At 37.3% G+C, this 27,470-nt stretch overlaps 1 protein-coding gene across 1 annotated transcript in view; it reads left to right on the top strand.

The window, feature by feature from the left end:
* Positions 1-18,229, top strand: part of LOC120856557 (mutS protein homolog 4) — a 58,284-nt gene extending 40,055 nt beyond the window's left edge. Inside the window, exons 11-15 of the mRNA XM_040231927.1 lie at positions 1,602-1,720; positions 3,212-3,340; positions 6,811-6,985; positions 14,862-14,950; positions 17,927-18,229. Of these exons, the coding sequence (XP_040087861.1) occupies positions 1,602-1,720; positions 3,212-3,340; positions 6,811-6,985; positions 14,862-14,950; positions 17,927-18,106 (692 nt within the window). The 3' untranslated portion in view covers positions 18,107-18,229. The remainder of the gene's footprint in view (positions 1-1,601; positions 1,721-3,211; positions 3,341-6,810; positions 6,986-14,861; positions 14,951-17,926) is intronic.
* The last annotated feature ends 9,241 nt before the right edge of the window (positions 18,230-27,470 follow it).

Raw genomic sequence — 27,470 nt, 5'->3', positions numbered from 1 at the left:
ACACACACACACACACACACAGGGCTTCCCTGGTAGCTCAGATGGTAAAGAGTATGCCTTCATTGCAGGAAGGAGATCCATCCAGGTTTGATCCCTGGGTCTGGAAGATCCACTGGAGAAGGAAATGGTAACACTCTCCAGTATTTTTGCTTGGAGAATCCCATGGACAGGGGAGCCTGGTGGGCTACAGTCCATGGGGTTGCAAAGAGTCAGACATGACTGAGTGACTAGCATTCATACATACACACACACACACACACACACACACACACACACAATGCTATGGTCTTAAGGGAAGGGTATGAGAGAAAATAGAGATAAGAGCATGTTCTAAAGCACAGAAGCAATAAACAGCATGACATTCCCAAGTAGCTACAAGGAGTTCAGAGACTTAATAGTTCTTTTGCTTTGTAAAATAAAGAGTGACTGTGAGAAGTGGCAGGCTTAAAGCTGGAGAGATGGGCAGGAGTCAGGTTGTGAAGGGCCTTAGGCATTTAATGGAGGAGCGAGAACCTTATCCAGATATCTATAGGGAGCTATAGATGTTTTAGCAAGAGAATGGCATAATTGGATTTGAGTTTTAGATAGATCACTTTGGTTATTGTGAGGTTAGAGAAGAGCCAGATTAGAAGCAAAATACCAGCCAGCAGACTTCTGTGATATGATGATAAGATATGTTAAGAGCCTTTTTAGTGGAGGTAAGAGAGAAGGGAAAATATGAACCATATGTACCATATATGCTATATTCTATACATCTGAACTTTTGCTTTTTCTTCCTGCTATTCTTTATTATGCAAAAGTAGATCCTATTCTTCACCCTTGTCTTTGTTTTAAATCCTGGAATAATCTGGCTTTGTTTCTTCACTCTCATTATTTCACATTTTGTCTATACAGAGTTCTATATATTTGACACTTTTTTCATTTAACTATTTGTATATTTTTATCTTCTTATGGTTTTAGAATGCTTTTTATATCCCATTTTGTATAGTGATAGATATAAATAATAAGATTAACCTGTTTTCAAGAGATGAATATTTTAGGTTAGTTAGCCTGATATTTCTCACGCAGAAACCGTCTTGTGAATAAAAATTCACCTTAATGAAAAATTTAATATTTTGCATTCATTCTAATTGTAGATGGTTCTGTATTTTTCTAATAACAACTATTTCTTAATATACCTTTCCATAATGATTTTATCAACTTGAGCTTCATAAGCATTTCCTTTAGATTTTCATACTTTGAATATTTTCATCTGACTATACTATTTAACAATTTTTATCAAATTTATAACAAATCTTTCTTATGTACTCAAATATGTATTATCTTTTTTCCACTTCCAAATAACTATGTACAATAGATAGGGTAAGCATTTCCATTTTATATGTGAGGAAGATGAAGCTGGGAGAATTTAAGTGCTGTCCAAGGTTGTAAAAGAAATGACAGAGCTGGGGCCATGCCTTCTAATTCCATATCTTGTGATCTTTCCACCACATTAATCCTTAGATAGGCTACTAAATAATCTGAGTTGGTAGAAGGTGCAGTGTTAGTAGTGCTTATATTTTATAAAAGCATCTCAGTTTACTTTGACTTATATTTTATAGGATCATATGTTCCAGCAGAATATTCTTCCTTTAGAATTGCTGAACAAATTTTTACAAGAATAAGTACTGATGATGATATCGAAACAAATTCATCAACATTTATGAAGGAAATGAAAGAGGTACCTGATTTCAACTTTCCTTATGTTAAAAACATATTGAATTATCCTACTAATGGTCAATTATAACATAAGAAAGTATTTTTATATTAAAGCTTGCAGATGTGTTTATACTCCTCTACAAGAGCCAGAGGGCAGTCAAAGACAGCTTCCTAATTTCTGTCTTATGTGGAAATGGAAGTAAATGTTTTATTGAAAAATACAGCTTTAAAGAAAAAGCTAGTGTTATTGAATGATAAAAACATGTTTTCATGTTTTTATATGGAATATATAAAAGACTTCAGAAAGCAATGACCTGTTCAGAAACATTGTGCATAGTTAGGCTTGATTTTAAAATAAAAGATCACTGTGTTAAAAGGTTTTTTAAAAATCACCCTTTTTGTGCTCTTGTGGAATTTTCACTTCCTATGCCAAAGTATGTATCAGCACCTATTTTTGATCTGAGCACATGTCAAATAAACTTGAAGGGTTAAAGGAATTCAGTATAGCTTTTGGCCTATCTTTAGTAGGTATAGGTTATTGGATCATTGTTCAGTTGACTAATTTTCTTTAGATAGACAGGGAATAAAAGTATCATTTGCTCACTGTATGTGATATTTATATAATTATTTAGTATGTATTGAATAATGATGGGGGAATATAGCAATAGACTAGGTGCTTGAGTCATATTTTTAAATGGTCCTAGCTCTCAAGAAGCTTAGTCCCATGGAAAGGTAAAATGGCCATGATGGTTAACAGTTGTGTCATAACATAAGTCTGTATCAGGCATGATTTAAATTTATTTTACTCAGAAATCAATGGACTTGGATGCTTTTTTCTAAACATTTCTTTTCATTTTTACTGGCTACAGAATGTTTATGACAGCAATTGATTCATCATAGCTCAGTTGGTAAAGAATCTGCCTGCAATGTAGGAAACCCCGGTTGGATTCCTGGGTCAGGAAGATCCGCTGGAGAAGGGATAGGCTACCCATTCCAGCACTCTTGGACTTCCCTGTGGCTCAGCTGGTAGAGAATCTGCCTGCAGTGCAGGAAACCTGGATTCCATCTCTGGGTTGGGAAGATCCTCTGGAGAAGAGAAAGGCTACTCACTCCAGTATTCTGGCCTGGAGAATTCCATGAGGTGTATAGTCCATGGGGTCGCAGTGTCAGACATGACTGAGCTTCTCTTAAACAAGAAAATGACCATCTTTGTGCTTTATTTAAACATTTAATTCATTGCTTTATTTCACTGTATCTGATTCATCAATATTTTAGATAATGGTTATTTACTCTATGCATACGTCTATTTATGTACATATCAGCTATTCTATTGGAATTATTAGTAATGAGATTTTTAGAAAGAAAAGCAATGTATTAGTTTCTGCACAGCGGGTTTTCTCTGTCAAAATATATTTCAAATGAACTAATAAAGGAACTGGATTTTTCTTCATTTTTTGGTATAATAGTGACAGCTATTTGGTTGCAATGAATAATTTAGGAATTATATTTTCAGATAGCATATATTCTACATAATGCTAATGACAAGTCACTCATATTAATTGATGAACTTGGCAGAGGTACTAATACAGAAGAAGGTATTGGCATTTGTTATGCTGTTTGTGAACATCTGCTGAGCTTAAAGGTATTTTTCTCTATTTATTTTAAATACACTAATTTTGAGTCCTTTAAAAAATTTTTTTTATTGAAAGAAAAAATTTTTAAATTGTATAGTCTTTAAAATTGTATCAGTTCAGTTCAGTCGCTCAGTTGTGTCCGACTCTTTGCGACTCCATGAATCACAGCACTCCAGGCCTCACTGTCCATCACAAACTCCCGGAGTTCACTCAAACGCATGTCCATCGAGTCAGTGATGCCATCCAGCCATCTCATCCTCTGTTGTCCCCTTCTTCTCCCACCTTCAATCTTTCCCAGCATCAAGATCTTTTCAAATACATCAACTCTTCGCATGAGGTGGCCAAAGTATTGGAGTTTCAGCTTCAGCATCAGTCCCTCCAATGAACACCCAGGAATGATCTCCTTTAGGATGGACTGGTTGGATCTCCTTGCAGTCCAAAGGAGTCTTCTCCAATACCATGGTGCAAAAGCATGAATTCTTCAGCGCTCAGCTTTCTTCACAGTCCAACTCTCACATCCATACATGACCACAGGAAAAACCATAACCTTGAGTAGATGGACCTTAGTCGGCAAAGTAATATTTCTGCTTTTGAATATGCCACCTAGGTTGGTCATAACTTTCCTTCCAAGGAGTAAGTGTCTTTTAATTTCATGGCTGCAATCACCATCTGCAGTGATTTTGGAGCCCCCAAACAGAAAGTCGGCCACTGTTTCCACTGTTTCCCCATCTATTTGCCATGAAGTGATGGGACCAGATGCCATGATGTTAGTTTTCTGAATGTTGAGCTTTAAGCCAACTTTTTCCCTCTCCTCTTTCACTTTCATCAAGAGGCTTTTTAGTTCCTCTTCACTTTCTGCCATAAGGTTGATGTCATCTGCAAATCTGAGGTTATTGATATTTCTGCCAGCAATCTTGATTCCAGCTTATGCTTCTTCCAGCCCAGCGTTTCTCATGATGTACTCTGCATATAAGTTAAATAAGCAGGGTGACAATATACAGCCTTGACGTACTCCTTTTCCTATTTGGAACCAGTCTGTTGTTCCGTGTCCAGTTCTAACTGTTGCTTCCTGCCTACATATAGGTTTCTCAGGAGGCAGGTCAGGTAGTCTGGTATTCCCATCTCGTTCAGAATTTTCCACAGTTTACTGTGATCCACACAGTCAAAGGCTTTGGTATTGTCAATAAAGCAGAAATAGATGTTTTTCTGGAAATCTCTTGCTTTTTCCATGATCCAGCAGATGTTGGCAATTTGATCTCTGGTTCCTCTGCCTTTTCAAAAACCATCTTGAACATCTGGAAGTTTGTGGTTCATGTATTGCTGAATCCTGGCTTGGAGAATTTTGAACATTACTTTACTAGCGTGTAAGATGAGTGCAATTGTGCAGTAGTTTGAGCATTCTTTGGCATTGCCTTTCTTTGGGATTGGAATGAAAACTGACCTTTTCCAGTCCTGTGGCCACTGCTGTTTTTTCCAAATTTGCAGGCATATTGAGTGCAGCACTTTCACAGCATCATCTTTCAGTATTTGAAATAGCTCAACTGGAATTCCATCACCTCCACTAGCTTTGTTCGTAGTGGTGCTTTCTAAGGACCACTTGATTTCACATTCCAGGATGTCTGGCTCTAGGTGAGTGATCACACCATTGTGATTATCTTGGTCGTGAAGATCTTTTTTTGTACAATTCTTCTGTGTATTCTTTAGAGTAGGCAGCAAAGTCAAGGTGATAAAGCCAGAGGGTCTGATTAAACAGCCCACAATGCTACTTTCCAAAGGGCTGTTGCAGTTTATAATGTTATCAGCAATGATGAGGGAACCAAATTTACTGTCTTAATAAAAAAAGATATTTTAGTATATATGATGATATCTCACAATTTCTTTAATTTGTGTGTATCTGATTAATAGTATGGGCCTCCCAGGTGACACAGTGGTGAAGAATCCACCTGCCAGTGCAGGAGACACAAGAGATGTGGGTTTGATCCCTGGGTCGGGAAGATCCTCTGGAGTAGGAAAGGGCAACCTACTCCAGTATTGTTGCTTGGAAAATTTCATGGACAGAGGAGCCTAGAGGGCTACAGTCCCTGGGGTCACAGAGTTGGACACGATTGAGCAACTGAGTATGGGAGCATAAAATTTGAAGACATAATAGTTATTATGAACATCATCTCTAGCTTCTAAATAGTTTACTGGGATATTTTCTTGGAACTAGCCTGGTTTTCTAGTGGTTAAGAATCTGACTGCCAGTGCAGGGAGCATGGGGTCGATACCTGGTCTGGGGAGATTCCACATGCGGCAAGATAACTAAGCTCGTGCACTGCACCTCCTGAGCCTATGCACACTAGAGCCCGTACTCTGAAACAAGAGAAGCCACTGCAATGAGAAGCCTATGCACAGCAACTAGAAAGTAGCTCCCACTCACCATAACTAGAGAAAGCCCACAGGCAGCAGTGAAGACCCAGCACAGCCAAAAATAAATTTCTAAGAAAAAATTTTCTTGTTGCTTTACAAATTTTATTTGTTTTATACCCCCTTTGATTTGTTTAATAGTTGAGATTTATTACATATTTTTCTGTCATGTACAAAACCATTCCTCCCCTTGCTAACTCCTTTCCATAACTGATAGTCATTTGCCAGTGAAATATTTTCTTTTTAATGTTTTACTATTTAATTTTTCCACTAATCATATATTTCATTTCTCACTGACATAATTAGTCATATCTGCTTCAGTAACTCTGAACACAGGGCAGGAAGCCACTGTGCTGGTCTTAAGTCACTTGAACCATCTCCATCAAAATCACCTAAAGTGCTTAGGGAAACTGCAATTTCCTGGGGCTCTAAATTACAGTTACTGATTGGGAATGTGAGGAGGATAAGCATCAATAATTTGCATCTTTAACAAGCTCCCCAGGGGATTACTAAACTTGAAGAATCATTGTACTAAGCAGTGTTCTCAACCTTTTTTTCCCCCTGTATAAGTACCTAACCCTAACTTAATGCAAATATAAAAGTAAAAACCTATGTAGTTTCAAATACCTAAGATAATCCACTGATTTCACTTTCCCTAAACTACTTATATGGGAGGAATCAACTTTTAAAGTAAAAATTTTTTTAAGTGAGGGAAATGTTATGATTTTGTTTGTGGGTAACTTCTCTAATAAATGATTACCTCAGTTAATAGTTATATTTCTGGTAAACTTCATCCTTTCAGTATCTTCAGATTCTTTCTTTTAGGATTTTTGCATTTGTTCTCTTTTCCATAATGTAACATACATGTGTTTGTGTAAACATAATAAATGTTTCCCTCATTGAATATAAAATTTCAAAACATTTTAAGATGAGTTGACCATGTTAGCCTCAAAGTTTACCAGTTTCATTACATTTCTGTGAAGCCACTTAATAAGTTAAAATAAATTTTATGTTTAAATAGTTAAAAATTTCTAGTGCATTTAAAAATATTGATATTTATTATATGTTCTAGGCATTTACACTGTTTGCTACACATTTCCTGGAACTGTGCCAGATAGACGTTCTATATCCTAACGTAGAAAACATGCATTTTGAAGTTCAACATGTAAAGAACACTTCAAGAAATAAAGAAGCAATCTTGTATACCTACAAACTTTCTAAGGGACTCACAGAAGAAAAAAATTATGGTATGCATATAGAAATTATATATATATATATTATATATATGTGTGTGTATATAAATGTGTGTTTATGCTGAAATACCATATATTCTCAAAAGATAAACTTCTTTCCTGTTTATTTGACTATCAGTCTAAGCAATTTTATCTTTCATTCTTTTGAATACTTCTGTGCTCTAAGACTGTATTTTTTATGTCAAATTCACATTTTTATGTATTAAGCTTGTTTCAAAAACATATTAACTGTAACTATGTAGAATTATAATACATGGGAGCCCCAGAAGTATGTTTCTACACTTAGGAAAATGTAATTTAGTTATACTTGAAAGTTATATACTGAATTGGAAATTATATATTTCTTAGACACTCTTTTAGTAGTAAGGTCCTTCCTCTGTTTTCTTCAAATTTGGAGAACTTGGTAATTAAATCTTAAGTCTTAAAATGGAATATGTTACCAAATTATGTGTGTTCATAAAATTGGTTAGATATTTTCTATCTAAATCATTATGATACATGTAAAGTTGACAGATTCAGGGAATTTTTCAGTTGACTTTTACCTTGTTGTTCAGTCGCTCAGTCGTGTCTGACTCTTCATGGCCTATGGACTGCAGCACACCTGGCTTCCCTGTCCTTCACCATCTCCTGGAACTTGCTGAAACTCATGTCCACTGAGTGGGTGATGACATCCAACCATCTCGTCCACTATCATCCCCTTCTCCTCCTGCCTTCAGTCTTTCCCAGCATCAGGGTCTTTTCTAGTGAGCTGGCTCTTCTCATCAGATGGCCAAAGTATTGGAGCTTCAGCTTCAGCGTTAGTCCTTCCAGTGAATATTCAAGATGGATTTTGTTTAGGATTGACCGGTTTGATATCCTTGCAGTCCAGGGGACTATCAGGAGTCTTCCAACGCCACAGTTCAAAAATATTAATTCTTCGGTGCTCAGCCTTCTTTATGGTCCAACTCTCACATCCATACATGACTACTGAAAAACCATAGCTTTGACTATACAGACCTTTGTTGGCAAAATAATGTTTCTGCTTTTTAACATGCTGTCTAGGTTTGTCATAGCTTTTCTTCCAAGGAGCAAGTGTATTTTAATTTCATGGTTTCTGTCCCCATCTGCAGTGATTTGGAGCCCAAGAAAATAAAGTCTCTCACTGTTCTATTATTTCCCCATCTATTTGCCAAGAAGTGATGGGACCAGATGCCATGATCTTCGTTTCCTGAATGTTGAGTTTTAAGCCAGCTTTTCACTCTCCTCTTTCTCCTTCATCAAGAGGGTCTTTAGTTCTTCTTAGTATTATTCCACTAGGGTGTGTCATCTGCATATCTGAGGTTATTGCTATTTCTTCTGGCAATCTTGATTCCAGCTTGTGCTTCATCCAGCCCAGCATTTCACATGATTTACTCTGCATATAAGTTAAATAAGCAGGGAGACAATATACAGCCTTGATGTACTCCTTTCCCAATTTGGAACCAGTCTGTTGTTCCATGTCTGGTTCTAGCTGTTGCTTCTTGATCTGCATGCACATTTCTCAGGAGGCATGTAAGGTGGTCTGGTATTCCCATATCTTTCAGAATTTTCTACCATTTGTTGTGATCCACACAAAGACTTTAGCCTGGTCAGTGAAGCAGAAGTCGATGTTTTTGTGGAATTCGCTTGCTTTTTCTATGATCCAGTGGATGTTGGCAATTTGATCTTTGGTTCCTCTGCCTTTTCTAAATCCAACTTGAACATCTGGAAGTTCTTGGTTTATGTACTGTTGAAACCTTGGAGAATTTTGAGCATTACTTTGCTAGCATGTGAGATGAATGCAATTATGTTGTAGTTTGAACATTCTTTGGCACTGCCCTTCTTTGGAATTGGAAGGAAAACTGACCTTTTCTAGTCCTGTGGCCACTGCTGAGTTTTCCAAATTTGCTGGCATATTGAGTGCAGCACTTTCACAGCATCATCTTTCAGGATTTGAAATAGCTCAACTGGAATTCCATCACCTCCACTAGCTTTGTTCATAGTGATGTTTCCTAAGGCCCGCTTGGCTTCACACCCCAACATGCTTCCTCTAGGTGAGTGATCACACCATTGTGGTTATCTGGGTCATTAAGTTCTTTTTGGTGTAATTTTTATGTATTTTTGCCACCTCTTCTTAATATCGTCTGCTTCTGTTAGGTCCATACCATTTCTGTCCTTTATTGCGCCTATCTTTGCACAAAATGCACCCTTGGTATCTCTCATTTTCTTAAAGAGATCTCTAGTCTTTGCCATTCTGTTGCTTTCCTCTATTTCTTTGCCTTGATCACTGAGGAAGGCTTTCTTATCTCTCCTTGCTATTCTTTGGAACTCTGCATTCAGATGGGTATATCTTTCCTTTCCTCCTTTGTGTTTCAATTCTCTTTTTCTCAGCTATTTATAAGACATCCTTAGACAACCATTTTGCCTTTTAGCATTTCTTTTTCTTAGGAATGGTTTTGATCACCACCTCCTGTATAGTGTTCCTCAGGCACTCTGTCTATCAGATCTAATCCCTTGAATCTGTTTGTCACTTCCACTGTATGATTTTAAGGGATTTGGTTTAGGTCATATTCAAATGGCCTAGTAATTTTGCAATAAAGAATTCATGATCTGAGCCCCAGTCAGCTCCCGGTCTTGTTTTTGCTAACTGTATGGAGCTTCTCCATCTTCAGCGACAAATAATATAATCAGTCTGATTTTGGTATTGACCATCTGATTTTCATGTGTAGAGTCATCTCTTGTTTTGTTGGAAGAGGGTGTTTGCTATGACCAGTGCTTTGTCTCAGCAAAACTCTGTTAGCCTTTGCCTTGCTTCATTATGTACTCCAAAGGCAAACTTGCCTGTTACCCAGGTATCTCTTGACTTCGTACTTTTGCATTCTAGTCCGCTGTAATGAAAAGGACATCTTTTTGGGGTGTTAGTTCTAGAAGGTCTTGTAGGGCTTCATAGAACTACTCAACTTCAGCTTCTTTGGCATTAGTGGTTGGGGCAAAGACTTGGATTACTGTGATATTGAATGGTTTGCCTTGGAAATGAAGAGATCATTCTGTCATTTTTAAGACTGCACCCTAGTACTGCGTTTTGGACTCTTTTTTTGACTATGAGGGCTACTCTATTTCTTCTAAGGGATTCTTCACCACAGTAGTAGATGTAATGGTCATCTGAATTAAATTCACCCATTCCAGTTCATTTTAGTTCACTGATTCCTAAAATGTCGATGTTCACTCTTGCCAGCTCCTGTTTGACCACTTCCAATTTACCTGGAAAGACAGACCTAACATTCCAGATTCCTAAGCAATATTGTTCTTTACAGCATTAGACTTACTTTCACCACTAGACACCCCCACAACTGGGTTTGTTTCTGTTTTGGCTCAGCCTCTTTATTCCTTCTGGAGCTATTTCTCACTCTTCTCCAGTACCATATTGGCACCTACTAACCTGGGGAGTTCATCTTTCAGTGTCATATATTTGCCTTTTCATACTGTTCATGAGGTTTCAAGGAAAGAATGCTTGCCGTTCCCTTCTCCAGTGGACCACATTTTATCAGAACTCCCCAGCATGACCTGTCTGTCTTGAGTGGTTCTACATGGCATGGCTCATAGTTTCATTGAGTTAGACAAGTCTGTGATCCATGTGACCAGTTTGGTTAGTTTCCTGTGATTGTGGTTTTCATTCTGTCTGCTCTCTTATGGATGAGGATAAGAGGTTTGTGGAAACTTCCTGATGGGAGGGACTCCCTGTGTGGAAAACTAGGTCTTGCTCTGATGGGTGGGACCATGCTCAGTACATCTTTAATCCAATTTTCTGCTGATGTGGTGTGGTTGTGGTCCCTATTGCAGAAGTAATGGTGACCTCCTTCAAAGGACTTCAGTTCAATTCAGTTGCTCAGTCGTGTCTGACTCTTTGCGACCCCATAAATCGCAGCACGCCAGGCCTCCCTGTCCATCACCAACTCCCGGAGTTCACTCAGATTCACATCCATCGAGTCAGTGATGCCATCCAGCCATCTCATCCTCTGTCGTCCCCTTCTCCTCCTGCCCCCAACCCCTCCCAGTATCAAAGTCTTTTCCAATGAGTCAACTCTTCACATGAGGTGGCCAAAGTACTGGAGGTTCAGCTTTAGCATCATTCCTTCCAGAGAAATCCCAGGGCTGATCTCGTTCAGAATGGACTGGTTGGATCTCCTTGCAGTCCAAGGGACCCTAAAGAGTCTTCTCCAACACCACAGTTCAAAAGCATCAATTTTTCGGCACTCAGCTTTCTTCACAGTCCAACTCTCACATCCATACACGACCACTGGAAAAAGCATAGCGTTGACTAGACGGACCTTAGTCAGCAAAGTAATGTCTCTGCTTTTGAATATGCTATCTAGATTGGTCATAACTTTTCTTCTAAGGAGTAAGCGTCTTTTAATTTCATGGCTGTAATCATCATCTGCAGTGATTTTGGAGCCCCCAAAAATAAAGTCTGACACTGTTTCCACTGTTTCCCCATCTATTTCCCATGAAGTGATGGGACTGGATGCCATGATCTTCGTTTTCTGAATGTTGAGCTTTAAGCCAACTTTTTCACTCTCCTCTTTCACTTTCATCAAGAGGCTTAGTTCCTCTTCACTTTCTGCCATAGGGTGGTGTCATCTGCATATCTGAGGTTATTGATATTTCTCCTGGCAGTCTTGATTCCAGCTTGTGCTTCTTCCAGTCCAGCGTTTCTCATGATGTACTCTGCATATAAGTTAAATAAGCAGGGTGACAATATACAGCTTTGATGTACTCCTTTTCCTATTTGAGACCAGTTTGTTGTTCCATGTCCAGTTCTAACTGTTGCTTCCTGACCTGTACACAGATTTCTCAAGAGGCAGGTCAGGTGGTCTGATATTCCCATGTCTTGAAAAATTTTCCACAGTTTATTGTGATCCACACAGTCAAATGCTTTGGCATAGTCAATAAAGCAGAAATAGATGTTTTTCTGGAAATCTCTTGCTTTTTCCATGATCCAGCAGATGTTGGCAATTTGATCTCTGGTTCCTCTGCCTTTTCTAAAACCAGCTTGAACATCAGGGAGTTCACGGTTCACGTATTGCTGAAGCCTGGCTTGGAGAATTTTGAGCATTACTTTACTAGCATATGAGATGCGTGCAATTGTGCGGTAGTTTGAGCATTCTTTGGCATTGCCTTTCTTTGGAATTGGAATGAAAACTGACCTTTTCCAGTCCTGTGGCCACTGCTGAGTTTTCCAAATTTGCAGGCATATTGAGTGCAGCACTTTCACAGCATCATCTTTCAGGATTTGAAATAGCTCAACTGACTCAATAGCTCAAAGGACTTACCCCACTACAGTGCAGCTCCCAGGACTGTTGTGGTCAGTGCCCCTGACCCTTGGCAGGCCACTGTCGACCCATGCCTCCATTGGAGACTTCTGGACACTCACAGGCAAGTCTGGTTCAGCCTCTTGCGGGGTCACTGCTCCTGTCTTCTAGGTACTGGTGCATACAAGGTTTTGTTGTGCCCTCAAAGAATCTCTTTCCCCAGTCCTTTGGAAGTTTTGTTATCAAATCCCTTCAAAGTCAAATCCCCTTGGGGTTCTCAGGCCCTTTGCCAGGTTCCCAGGTTGGGAAATCTGTTGTGGGCCCTAGAACTGCAACAGTACAAGAACTTCTTTGGTATAATCTAAATCTAAGATAGTGGCAGAATACATCATGAGAAATGCTGGGCTGGATGAAGCACAAGCTGGAATCAAGATTGCCAGGAGTAATATCAGTAACCTCAGATATGCAGATGACACCACCCTTATGGCAGAAAGTCTAGAACTAAAGAGCCTCTTGATGAAAGTGAAAGAGGAGAGTGAAAAAGTTGGTTTAAAGCTCAACATTCAGAAAACTAACATCATGGCATCCTGTCCCATCACTTCATGGCAAATAGATGAGGAAACAGTAGAAACAGTGGCTCACTTTATTTTGGGGGGCTCCAAATCACTGCAGATGGTGATTGCAGCCATGAAATTGGAAGACACTTAGTTCTTGGAAGGAAAGTTATGGCCAACCTAGACAGCATATTAAAAAGAAGAGACATTACTTTGTCAACAAAGGTGGCAAGGCTATAGTTTTTCCAGTAGTCATATATGGATGTGACAGTTGGACTATAAAGAAAGCTGAGCACCGAAAAACTGGTGCTTTTGAACTGTGGCATTGAAGAAGACTCTTGAGAGTCCCTTGGACTGCAAGGAGATCCAACCAGTCCATCCTAAAGGAGATCAGTCCTGGGTGTTCAATGGAAGGACTGATGCTGAAGCTGAAACTGCAATACTTTGGCTACCTTATGTGAAGAGCTGACTTATTTGAAAAGACCCTTATGCTGGGAAAGATTGAGGGCAGGAGGAGAAGGGGACAACAGAGTATGAGATGGTTGGATGGCATCACCGACTCAGTGGACATGCGTTTGGGTAGGCTCCGGGAGTTTGTGATGGACAGGGAGGCCTGGTGTGCTGCACTTCATGGGATCACAAAGAGTCGGACATGACTGAGCGACTGAACTGTCCTGAACTGAAGACAGTGTCGTGGAAAGTGCACTCATCTTTTCCTGTGAGAACACCAAAATTGCAACTAGTTGCTAAGCAACCATCTGTAGGAGAATGTTGGATCCTACCAAAAAAACATATCCTGTGTCCAAGGGCAAAGTAGAAGCTCCAACAAGATGATAGGAGGGACACAATCATGTTTTTTTTTTTTTACAATCATGTTTTAAAATCAAATTTTCAGACTCGCCAGAGAGACTCAGAGGGAGCGAACAAACCTTGTATGCACCAGAACTCAGGGAAAGGAGCAGCAACCTCCACAAGAAACTGTGCCAGACCTGCTTTTTGAGTGTTTGAGTGTCTCCTGTGGAAGAATAGGACAGCAGTGATCTGCCACAGGGACTAGGGCTCTGGCTTCAGCAGACCTGGGAGGCATGGCATATGGCATAAGTCCTCTTGGAGAAAGTTGCCATTAACCCCACTATAGAGCTGCCATGCAGATGACCTACAAACTGGACTTTTACAAATAATTTTCCCAAAATTATTTTAGCTATGACTGTTCTTTGTGAGAGTAAAAAAATCATCTTTGTTTTGCTATTTGAAATGGGAAAAGCAAATGTATAACTTAATTTGTATCAGATGTTTAATCTTTATAAGCCTCAGCTTCATCTATTAAATGGTGATATGTGTGGATTTGTGAGGATTAAATGAATGATCAAATATGAACTGTCTAGCACAGTACCTAGCAGTTAGTAACTTCTAAATAAGTGTTGATGTTGCTTCTATTGCCTCTAAAGCAATAAACTATTAGCATAAAATAGAAAATCTGTGAGACACTGATACAATAAAAATCTAAGAGCATGAGAATATTATGGTATTTAAATTTCCATGGAGTAGTCACCTATCATTATAACTTCTGAGAAATCCCTCTCTCATTAATCTACTAAATATATGAATACTTAGCTGTAAGCTTATCTGTGACTATACTTTCTTCTATCCTGCAAAACCCATTATGTCCTTTGACTTATAAACCAACTGAATTTGTAGCTGGAATTTCAGTGTTATTACTATTATCTGATTTTCTAATTACCATTTTCCTTTCCCTTTCATATTTTCTGTCTCAGAGGTATCTTGAAAGGTGATTGATATTCTAATTTGTCTTACATGTCTTAGCAAGTAATTAAATCTAATAATTGGCAAGTTGTCACCCAGAACTTGGAAGAACGTAATTTTAAGAAGTAGTTCATAAATGCCTAAGAAAGGAAGTTTAAATCTGTGAAGAAAAGATTAATACTGATTAACACAAACATAGCAAAACTGCAGGTAATAATATTGAAGTCCCATTGTTTATAATTTTAGGATTAAAAGCTGCAGAGGTATCATCACTCCCACCGTCAATTGTCTTGGATGCCAAAGACATCACAACTCAAATTACCAGACAGATTTTGGTAAGGAAATTTTAGCAATAAGAATTATTTTTCAAATTAAGAAAATACTTTTAGTGTACATGTTTATTATGGTCTTCGATCTAAATATATAATAAGTAATAATTAAAACATTTAAAACAAAAACCTATTTCCTAAATAAACAAAATCCTTTTTACTTCTCAAAACTTTTTTGGTTTGATGTATTATAACTGTCCGTAGAAAATCTACTAATAAAATAGGAGACAAAAGTTAAACAGTTCAGTTCATCTGGTACTTACTGCTACACTGACTTTATGATAAGAAAATAAATCTCCTTAAATAAGCATTAAAAATAAAAATCATGGTACTTCTCTGGTGGTCCAATGGTTAAGGCTCCATGCTCCCGATTTAGGAGCCTGGGCTCGATCCCTATTCAGGGAACTAGATCCCAAAATGCCACAGTAAAGATTCCATATACTGCAATTAAGATTTGGAACAGCCAAAAAAAAAAAAAAGAAAGAAACACTATGCACAACATTTCATATCTTTTAAAATAGTTTTCAAAGCTCTTGTATCCATTATCATATATAAGCCTAACTCTTCATGAAGTAGTTAGGTTTAATTAAAGATAAATAATAAAGTTTTCATTTTTACTTATGTTTTTACAGCTGAGGTTCACAGAGATTAAGTGATTTGCTAGGAAGCAGTAGACCCAACACTGAATTTACATCTGGTAACTGAAAGTTTGAAATCATTTTTTTTTTGCATTGGGTTGCTTTATATTGTTTTAAGAATCCATCCTGTTCAGTAAACTAAACTAGGTGCAGTATAAATTTTCTTCAGTATTAACCTTTCTTTTATCTTTTACTCTTTCTTAACCTGCCTTCAGTTTTTTTTTTTTTTTTACATCCATCAGTCTTTTGACCTCAGCTGCTTTTATGACTTTACTTGCCTAGTTAGTTATTCCATTGCAATTTTTCACCAGTGATTTTGGCAGTGGTCCAGTTCTGAAGAGCCTCTTATTACCTAGTTCTTCAGAATTCCTCTTGCCAAATTCCAATTATGGGCAACCTCTCCAGTAGTCTTCCAGTTTTTAGATTTCCTGATGCTGCTCAAAATATATTCAAGACAGGCTAATTTTATCCACTGCAAATTAATATAACTTCTCTTTAGCTGAATATTTTACTGAGTAATTCTCATTCTTCTACCTCTATGGTGATTACTTCTTTCCCTTCTTCACTGGTGCTTTCTAAGTATTCCTAAGATTTTACCATTTCTTTGTTTAGAATTCTATACTCTTGGTGATTCTCATCCTTTCCTCAGCCTCCATTTTCATTTCTTTTTGATTCAATCTATATATTTTTCTCCTTATTTCTTAAAACCTTAACTTATATTTTCTCTTCAGTAGGTCCAAAATTAAATTTCTCATCTTTTGAAAAACCTTTTCTTCTCTTCATTTTTGTATCTCCCATGGATTCTTAAGAGTCTATGAATTCTTCTTCTTAAGTACATCTCATTAGGACTATGCAGTAGCTTCCCTCCATTTTCTACATTTCTGCCACATTGAGTTACTTGTCATTTCATCATTTTGACCTGATTGTGTACCACATTTTCTAATGTGTTTGCTCTCTCTGTTTTCTCCATCTTGAATATCTTTCCTTCTAGGCTCTTCTATCCATCAAGATTCATTTTAAATGGGGCTTCCCTGGTGGCCCAGACAGTAAAAAGCTGCCTGCAATGTAGGAGACCTGGATTCGATCTCTGGGTTGGAAAGATCCCCTAGAGAAAGGAATGGCTACCCATACTCCATCCTATAGAAGCCTTTCTTCACCCAAGATGGAAGTGAACTTTCTTTCCTATGAACATTTTTATATCTCCCTTATGGAACTTTTCATGATTAATCAATTGCTTGTAAACGTGTATGTTTCACTGTAAGACTGAGCTTTTTGAGTTCCATTGTCATGTCAGGATGACATTTTTGTATTCCCTGTAGTCATAAATACAATTTATGGGGTCTTGAAAATAGATAATAATAGCTATAATTGTTGTTTAAATGGTAAATGGATAGTTGATCAATCAGTATATCAAATAGATGGATGAATCAATGTTCTATCTCATGGAGTTGTATGCAGTTTTTCTATAGTGACAGTAAGAGAGAGAAGAATTCCTGGCTATTGAGAAGGAGTTGAAAGGATTGTATTTCCCTTAGAGAATGGAAACTAAGTCTTTACATAAAAAGTTAAATTGAAAAAATACTGATTCCTTGATCTAGCTCAGGCAAAAAAGTGAATGAAGAATTTTCTAGTTGTACTCCCAACCCTGAAGGGAGGTATTCAAGAACTGAATATCCAAAGGTCCTCCAAAGTATTAGAAGAGTCCCATTTTAAGCATTAATTCTTGGGTATCCTTAAGTATAATTTGTTAAGAATTAAGGCATAATTTTAACTAGCTATTTGTGTTGCTTATTTTAAAAATGTAATTTATCCCTGAAGCTGTATTTTCTTTTAGACTCTAGCAATTTCTATATATGAACTCTCTTGAGGGACATTTTACTGATGACCCATTCTATCCACCAGTTTATCTGCTGGGATATTAAAGTAAGAGATAGCAGAGCAGTACTCTGAGTGACATTTAAAATTATGAACACTGCATAGTAATGAGCAGAATGTTGTTTTCCCATAACTTTTCAATGATAAAGTGTTTGTAGGACATAATTCTGGTGGATTTTCTATTACGTTTTGGTGTTGTATTGAGAAACTTGAAACATTTAGCAGATATTTTTCATTGAAAAATGGGTTTCAAGGATTAGGATCTGTCATAAAGTAGTAAGTACTCATGAGAAATTTTATTCTCCAAAATAATATTTATTTTTTCTGGTATGTTATTCTCTAGTTGGATGGGACTGACTTATCCAAAAAAATTGGTTAACCATTGAATTCTTATTTCTATGAAAGGAGATAGAATATTGCCAAAATAAGAATCATATTTTAATTTTTATCTATATTTTTTCAATAACAGCAAAACCAAAGGAGTACACCTGAGATGGAAAGACAGAGAGCTGTGTACCATCTAGCTACTAGACTTGTTCAAACTGCTCGAAACTCTCAATTGGATCCAGACAGTTTACGAACATATTTAAGTAATCTCAAAAAGAAGTATGAAGCAGATTTTCAAGATTCAGAAAAGACTGAAGAATAGTAACAATTCACATCTTATACTAATGAAATAATATATTAATATGAGGAACTTAGAATTCATTTTTCCTGTGAGCAAAAGAAAATATTTGCTAAATTTTATATTTTAATTGAAAATTACATTGTATTAACATCAGCATTATCATTATATATTTTGTATAAGAAAATATTTGTTATATAACTTAAAGAAATGAGAACTATTTAAAGAACTGATTTTTATGTAAGAAAAAATCTAATGTGACACTTTTCTAATTTATGAAACTTCATGTTACAAGTTATGGTTTCACATGTTATCGTATATAGTTTAGCTAAAAGAAATCTTTCTTTGTGGGCCTGGAAATTTAGGTGAGGTTTTCTTTTACACTCTTATTTGGAACCAATATTTCTTTTACATTCTTATTATGAGTCAATAATTTCTTAATTAACGCCATCAAATTCCAACAGTGGATACATCTTAAGTTTGTTAGAATATAATTGAGAGTTTTAAAGTATTCATTTTGGCATTCAGTATAGTTCTAAAGGTTGAAATTCATCAAATAGGTATTTCGTAGTGCAGAGAGTGTTTCTGGAAGGAGTAATTACCTAATAGCTAGGTGTTCTGTTTTCTACTTGCCAACCCCTTCTCTTTTCCAAATTTTCATTTTTCACCATCTTTTTTAGGTGAGTAACCAAGGGAGCAGAAAGATAATATTGATATGTTTGCCTTAATTGTTGATTCACAAGGAAACATGTAGAATTGTTTTTGCACAGGCATGTGGCTCACACCACCTTTTAGAGTTTACCCAAAGTTTATTCTATAAATGGACAAAAGAAAATGGAAGACTGTCAGTTGTTCAATAACTGCAAAGAGCTTCTCAAACACCTTATTTCTGCAGTTCCATCTCAGTAAAAGACTTAGTCACATAATCTCAACCCAAAGGCCTAACATGGGGAAATTATTAAATAATTTTAAAGTACTTTTGTTAATATATGCATATTTTATTTTACAAAATGTCATAATTTTGACTTTATTAAACTCTTAGTATTCTAAGTACATATTAGTAGCCAGGTATACTGAAAAGTTATAATCTGAATGACACACATTCTTTTTTTAAAAAAAAAATTACTGTAAATTAGTGTTACTACTTACATTAGATATATGTTAAATGTCCTATTAGACTACTTATATTTCCTATAATCATGTTTTATAAATAGAGCTCCACAGTATTTGAACTTGACTATTAGCCACATTTTAATTCACAGCCTTTGAGATGAATTCTATTTTGTGTGGTCATTCATAAAAGCAGGTAGATAATTTAGACTTGTGGCAAGTTTCTAGGAGGCATTGAGGAGCTAAAGGGCATCATACACTGTTTAGGAGGGCAGGGAAGAAAAGGAGGAAGCAATAAAAAAGTCAGAAGGGGAGCAGGGCTGTGGAAGAAAAGGCAGCAGAGACAAGTGCAAACTACTAAATATGCTAAATATCATTTTCTCAGATGTTATTAGCTTCCCTTTACATTTAATGCCAAATTAAATTCCACCAGACTTTTAAGAAATTGTTCATCATTTAGAGCTTTTGGTGTGAAAACTGTAGCCAACTGATTAATCTCTTTTATTTTAGATTTGAAGTACTGAAATAAAAATGGGTTTATGTCTTCTTAAAATTAAATTGCTTTTTCTTCAATCATTTTGTGTGTAGCAGAAGCACATGAAAAAAGCAAGTCAGATGAAGATAGAATTATTAAGTCATGGTGCTATAGGACAGAGGTGAAAGGTAGGGAGACGATCCATTCTGTAATTTTCAGGTCTATTTGCTCTCCTTTTTAGTACCTCTTCGCCTTTGTCTGTCTCTAGATTATAGATCATTATCTCATAATCCAGTCTTTTAAGATAAATATTCAAAATGTTGTAGCAAACTCCTTGATAATCTACCTCAAAGCCATTCTTTTTGTCGGCTCCACCTTTCTCCTCACATAAATTAATCTTTCTCAAGTCTAGGGCTAAGGTATATGAGAGTAGAGGTAAAAAGCAGCTAACCTTCATGCCTGGGAAGTAATATATATATTTGTTTATTTTAAAATTTACATCCAGTAAAATTAAATTTTTGTTTAAGTCTATAATTTAATGAATTTTGGCACATTTATGGATTTGTGGAACCACTGCCACTGCCACAATCAAGATGCAGAACAGTTCAGTCACTACCAGATGATTCCCTCAGTACTAGCCCTTTGTGGCCAAATTCTTCCCTGACCTCTGTCTTCACTGGGAATGGTTAAGGATTTCCTCCCTATAATTTTGTTTTTATCAATCAGGTAGCATGTGACCTTTGGAGACTGGCTTCTTTTACTGAGCATCATGTACTTTAGAATTTATCCATTGCTAGCGGGTATTCCATTGTTTGTATTGAATATGTACCATGGTTTATTCACTCACTCACTGAAGGACATTTAGGCATTTTGTTTTTGACAATTACAAATAAAGCTGTTATGAACATTTGGATAGAGATTTTTGTGTGTGTTGTTGTTTTTTTTTAATCAAATATTTATTTTTATTATAAATCACTTGTTTACAAAACAGAAACAAGTTCACTTATTAAAATTTCCTGAAGATCCCCTGGAGAAGGAAATTGTAACCCACTCCAGTATTCTTGCCTGGAGAATCCCATGGACAGAGAAGCCTGGTAGGCTACAGTCCACGGGGTCGCAAAGAGTCGGACACGACTGAGTGACTTCACTATCACTAATTTAGTGGACTGGCTCTGTCATATTGTAAGTATACATTAAACTTCAAGAGAAGCTGCTAAACTCTTTCCGAGAGGGTTTACACCATTTTGCGTTCTTGTCAGCCATGTATGAGAGGTTCACATGTTCTTTAGCACTTGTCAGTTTTTTAAAAAAAATTAGCCATTCTAGTAGATGTGTAATGAGTAATGCATTTAAGATATTTTAAAGTTATTCTGATCATTCTTTCACAAGCAGTGATTTTTAAAACTCTTTTTTCCAAAATTATTTTTTAGCTGTTTTTTTAGTTTAACCCCTCTTGGTAATACATTAAATGTTTCCCTTCAAGCGAAAGTTTCAGAGTAAGTCTTACTGTAAAAAGAAAAAAAAACTACTGAAAAATCTAGTTCAATAATATTTACTATGGAACAGACAACATGCTGTGTGCTAGGTACACAAAAGATGTCTGACCTTGAGGTAGACTTCAGGTGTAGTTAAGAGAAAAAAAGCACACATAGAAGGGTTGGAATACCATGTGATAAGTACTATAGTAGAGGAAAATAAGAAGGTTAATAGCAGCAAAAAATGTTTGCAATTTGTGGCTCAAGGGAGTTTAAGGGTAGTAAAATATGTCAAGTGCTCAGGAACAGAGAGCACTTTAGTTAAGATCACCATGTGTAAAAGCAAAAAGATGTGACACCAGAAGCAGTTTGGTTTATCTGGAGGATAGAGTGTATATGAGAGTGGCAAAAGGTTGAAGAAGGTGCTTTATATAGTTTCTCCTTTAGATGACAAAAGAGTTTGCTGGAGAGTAGAAGAAGATGGTGGTAGTAGAGGAATAACATGATTAGATTTTTCTTTTGAAAGATCGTCTGGGTGATAGCATAAATGGTTTGGAGATGTGTGGTTGAAACCAAACAGATGAGATAGTTTAAGAAACTTTTAAATAGTGCAGAAGAGAATTGATAATTAAGAGTAGAAACAGTGAGAATGGAGTGAGAACAGGTGTGTTGTGTGTGTGACAGAATGAAGTGAGAACAGGTGTGTGTGACAACGGAGTGAGAATGGGGGGGTGTGTGTGTAAAGGAGACTGAACAGTGAGAATGGAGTGAGAACAGGGGTGTGTGTGTGTGTGTGTGACAGAATGGAGTGAGAATGGGGGGTGTGTGTGTAAAGGAGACTGAACAGTGAGAATGGAGTGAGAACAGGGGTGTGTGTGTGACAGAACGGAGTGAGAATGGGGGGGTGTGTGTGTAAAGGAGACAGAACAGTGAGAATGGAGTGAGAACAGGTTTTGTGTGTGTGTGTGTGTGTGTGTGTGTGTAAAGGAGGAGAATGGAGATGGTGGAGCAGAGAAAACATTGATCTGAAAGATATTAAGGAGATGTTGTGCTGATTAACCAGATTAATGATTCATGACTTATCTGATTTTTTAGTGAGGGAAAGATGTTATTGGGTGAAGTGTCTGTTTGAAAAAGAAGCATTAAATCCTAACCCCCTGCAACTCAGAATATGACTTTATTTGGAAATAGGATCATCTCAAATGCAGTTAGTTAAGATGAGATCATACTGGAGAAGGATGGGCCCCTATATGACTGGTCCTTATAAGATTACTATGTGAAGACAGAGACTCAGAGAACACCATGTGAAAATAGAGGATTGGAGTGATACATCTACAAGCCAAGGAATACCGAAGATTGCTGGGAAACGAACAGAAATTAGGAATAGACAAGGAAGGATTCCCCTCAGGATTCAGAGGGAGTGTGGTTCTACTAACACCTCAGTTTGGACTTCTGGCTCCAGAGCTATGAGATAATAAATTGCTGTTGCTTTAAGCTATCTAGTTTGTGTACTTTGTTATGGCAGCCCTAGCAAATTAATACAGAAAGGAAGAGTCAAATATGATTCTATCAACCACGTTGAGAAATATAGAAATAATAATTCCAGTAGAAAGACATTTCAGGGAATTCTCTTGTGGTCCAGTGGTTGGTACTCAACCCTCTGAATGCCAGGCTCTCAGATTAGGTCCCTGGTTAAGGAACTAAAATTCTGCAAGCTGCATGACCTGGCCAAAACAGAAAAAAAAAAGATTAATGTGATTATTTTTTTACTTCATATTAATATATATTTTCAACCAAAAAAATTAACTGCCTTATATGCTACTGGTAAAATTTTCAAATGTGAATATATTGTGTGTTGTTTGAACTTCCTGTATATTTATTTATGAGCTTAAAATATGTACAATCATAATTAAATGTAGTTTCAGTTCAGTTCAGTCACTCAGTCATGTACGACTCTTTGCAACCCCATGAACTGCAGCACAACAGGCCTCCCTGTCTGTCACCAACTCCTGGAGTTTACCCAAACTCATGTCCATTGAATCGGTGATGCTATCCAACTATCTCATCCTCTGTCATCCCCTTCTCCTCCTGCCCTCAGTCTTTCCCAGCATCAGGGTCTTTTCAAATGACTCAGCTCTTCGCATCAGGTGGCCAAAGTATTGGAGTTTCAGCTTCAACATCAGTGCTTCCAATGTACAACCAGGACCAATCTCCTTTAGAATGGACTGGTTGGATCTGCTTGCAGTCCAAGGGACTCTCAAGAGTCTTCTCCAACACCACAGTTCAAAATAATTCTTTGGCACTCAGCTTTCTTTATAGTCCAACTCTCACATCCATACATGACTACTGGAAAAACCATAGCCTTGACTAGACGGACTTGTTGACAAAATAATGTCTCTGCTTTTTAATATGCTGTCTAGGTTGGCCATAACTTTCCCTCCAAGGAGTAAGTGTCTTTTAATTTCATGGCTGCAATCACCATCTGCAGTGGTTCTGGAGCCCGAAAAAATAAAAGTCAGCCACTGTTTCCACATTTATTTGCCATGAAGTGATGGGGACAGATGCCATGATCTTAGTTTTCTGAATGTTGAGCTTTAAGCCAACTTTTTTCACTCTCCTCTTTCACTTTTATCAAGATGCTCTTTAGTTCTTCTTCACTTTCTGCCATAAGGGTGGTGTCATCTGCATATCTGAGGTGATTGATATTTCTCCCGGCAATCTTGATTCCAGCTTGTGTTTCTTCCAGTCCAGCGTTTCTCATGATGTACTCTGCATATAAGTTAAATAAGCAGGGTGACAATATACAGCCTTGATGTACTCCTTTTCCTATTTCAGTTCAGTTCAGTTGCCTAGTTGTGTCCAACTCTTTGTGACCCCATGAATCACAGCACGCCAGGCCTCCCTATCCATCACCAGCCGTGAAGAGATACCCCACGTCCAAGGTAAGAGAAACCCAAGTAAGACGGTAGGTGTTGTGAGAGAGCATCAAAGGGCAGACACACTGAAACCATAATCACAGAAAACTAGCCAATCTGATCACACGGACCACCGCCTTGTCTAACTCAATGAAACTAAGCCATGCCACGTGGGGCCACTCAAGATGGGAAGGTCGTGGTGGAGAGGTCTCACAGAATGTGGTCCACTGGAGAAGGGAATGGCAAACCACTTCAGTATTCTTGTCTTAAGAACCCCATGAACAGTATGAAAAGGCAAAATGATAGGATACTGAAAGAGGAACTCCCCAGGCCGGTAGGTGCCCAATATGCTACTGGAGATCAGTGGAGAAATAACTCCAGAAAGAATGAAGGGATGGAGCCAGAGCAAAAACAATACCCAGTTGTAGATGTGACTGGTGATAGAAGCAAGGTCCAATGCTGTAAAGAGCAATATTGGATAGGAACCTGGAATGTCAGGTCCATGAATCAAGGCAAGTTGGAAGTGGTCAAACAGGAGATGGCAAGAGTGAACGTCAACATTCTAGGAATCAGCGAACTAAAATGGACTGGAATGGGTGGGTGAATTTAACTCAGATGACCATTATATCTACTACTGTGGGCAAGAATCTCTTAGAAGAAATGGAGTATCCATCATGGTCAACAAAAGAGTCCGAAATGCAGTACTTGGATGCAATCTCAAACATGACAGAATGATCTCTGTTCGTTTCCAAGGGAAACCATTCAATATTACAGTAATCCAAGCCTGTGCCCCAACTAGTAATGCTGAAGAAGCTGAAGTTGAACTGTTTTGTGAAGACCTACAAGACCTTTTAGAACTAGCATCCAAAAAAGATGTCCTTTTCATTATGTGGGACTGGAATGCAAAAGTAGGAAGTCAAGGAACACCTGGGGTAACAGGAAAATTTGGCCTTGGAGTATGGAATGAAGCAGGGCAAAGGCTAATAGAGTTTTCCTATTTGGAACCAGTCTGTTGTTTCATTTCCAGTTCTATTGCTTCCTGACCTGCATACAGGTTTCTCAAGAGGCAGGTCAGGGTGTCCGGTATTCTCATCTCTTGAAGAATTTTCCATAGTTTATTGTGATCCATGCAGTCAAAGGCTTTGGCATAGTCAATAAAGCAGAAATAGATGTTTTTCTGGAACACTCTTGCTTTTTCAATGATCCAGCCAATGTTGGCAATTTGATCTCTGGTTCCTCTGCCTTTTCTAAAACCAGCTTGAACATCTGGTAGTCCATGTGTTTACATATAATAAATAAGCATTTCTATAATTCAACCCTGTGATGCACTTAAAGGAATAAAAGTGAAAGGAGAGGAAAAGCGACTGATCTCATTATATTGTTACTTTGCTATTTCTATTCTGTTCTTAAGAAATTTAAACAATTGTTTTATCTTACTATAAAACTGAAATAATACCCTTTTCTTATGAACTGTCAAAATTTTGATAGTTCCCAGATTGTAGATAGACAGTGAGAATGGATACTATCTTCCAGTATCTACTGAAATGATCTAAATGCAGTGATTAGGTGAGGAACAAATTCTCATTGCCAAGGACTGTGAAGCACCTAAGATTTTCAACTTACATGCAAACTAGCAGTTTAGTTTCCCGTGTTATCATGTTTGCTGTCAGAAGACAAAAGACTAGGTCAAAGGACTTCATTACTAGTGGTGAAGCATGAAGCATGAGCTTCTTGTTTGTTTTGGTTCCACATACTCCCATCATCAGATGTGTAATTGTCTGGGTAGATATGCACAGAGTAGATTGGTGTTATAGCTGAAGAACCCCAAGCTTTCAAAACTCCAGTCCTTTAAAATGAGTTGTAAGCACACCTGCTTGACCATTTATTTCCCCAGAGGAAAACATTACCTTTATTACATTAGACACCATGCAAACCTGCCCTCTGCTCAGAGGGAGTCACTATCTCTATTTTCTAAGGCTGCTCACTATACAAGCATCCTTAAAAAGATAGTCAAGAGTAAGGCAATCAATTCCTCCGCTCATAACATGAGAGACCCATGGAGAATTTTCTCCCAGTTCTCATCTTCCAACAGTTGACTTCTCCCTAGTTATATAAAGAGGGGTCTAATACTCTAGATATTAAAGAAGCACAGAACTAAAAAACTGTCATAGAATACACTGTTGTTTTTTTAAGATAACAAGTTCCTTTCTTACCAAAGAGTATGAAGATTTAACTAATGTGATGTTGGGTCAAAATTGTTTCTTTATTTGTATTAAAATACATATAATTTGGGGGTGGATGAAATGGGTGAATGTGGTCAAAAGGTGCAAACTTTGAGTTGTAAATATGTCCTGAGGATGTAATGTGCAGCTTGGTGGCTATAGTTAATACTGTATTGTATATTTCAAAGATGCTAAGAGAGTAGGTTTTGAGTTCTCATCACAAGAAAAACTGTAATGTGTGATGATGGACGTTAACTGGACTTATTATGGTGATTATTTCACAGTATATAAATTTATTGGATCATTATGTTTATACCTGAAACTATTTAATGTTATATGCAACTATATCTCACTAAAAAACTACTGCTAGTCTAGTATTCAGAGGTATCATATACCAAAATACTCAAGCTCTCTGTTGTAATTTAAAGCTAATTATTTCCAGACGTAATACATTTCTATCATCCTACTCCCAGCACTTTAGTTGACTAATTCTTTGCCTTGTATTTTTTGTGACCATGGCTGCTACAGAATTATAAATTCTCTTAAGGAAGGGATCACCTATTAATTTAATTAATTATTCTCTACTACCAGGCACTGTGTTTTATTTGCAAAGTAACTCAATAAACGTTTGTTATTATGAATGCAAAATATAAAATAATATTTACCTAACCTAGTACTCTTGCCTAGAAAATCCCATGGACAGAGGAGCCTGGTGGGCTGTGCAGTTCATGGAGTTGCTAAGAGTCAGACACGACTGAGCGACTTCACTTTCACTTTTCACTTTCATGCACTGGAGAAGGAAATGGCAACCCACTCCAGTGTTCTTGCCTGGAGAATCCCAGGGACAGGGGAGCCTGGTGGGCTGCCGTCTATGGGGTCTCATAGAGTCGGACACGACTGAAGCGACTTAACAACAGCAACCTAGGACAAACTGATATTAAAAGCTTCAGAGCTTAGATAGTAGTATAACCAGATTTTCCACAAGTAATAAGAATGCTCCAAGGCCAAAATAACTTTTAAAAATGGAATAAAAGGGTAAACCTAAAATGTTATAAAAATGCATATAATTTGTTCCACTATATAGATAAGTAATGGGTACAGCCATATACTGATTTAAAAGTGATTCATTTAGTATGTGATGTGAAAATATATTTTCTAATGGAATGTTCAGTGCAGTAAAAATTTGTGTGA

Source organism: Oryx dammah, unplaced genomic scaffold, assembly GCF_014754425.2.
Source record: "Oryx dammah isolate SB20612 unplaced genomic scaffold, SCBI_Odam_1.1 HiC_scaffold_28, whole genome shotgun sequence".
Classification (NCBI taxonomy): Eukaryota; Metazoa; Chordata; class Mammalia; order Artiodactyla; family Bovidae; genus Oryx; species Oryx dammah.
This window is presented reverse-complemented; position numbering and strand designations above follow the sequence as displayed.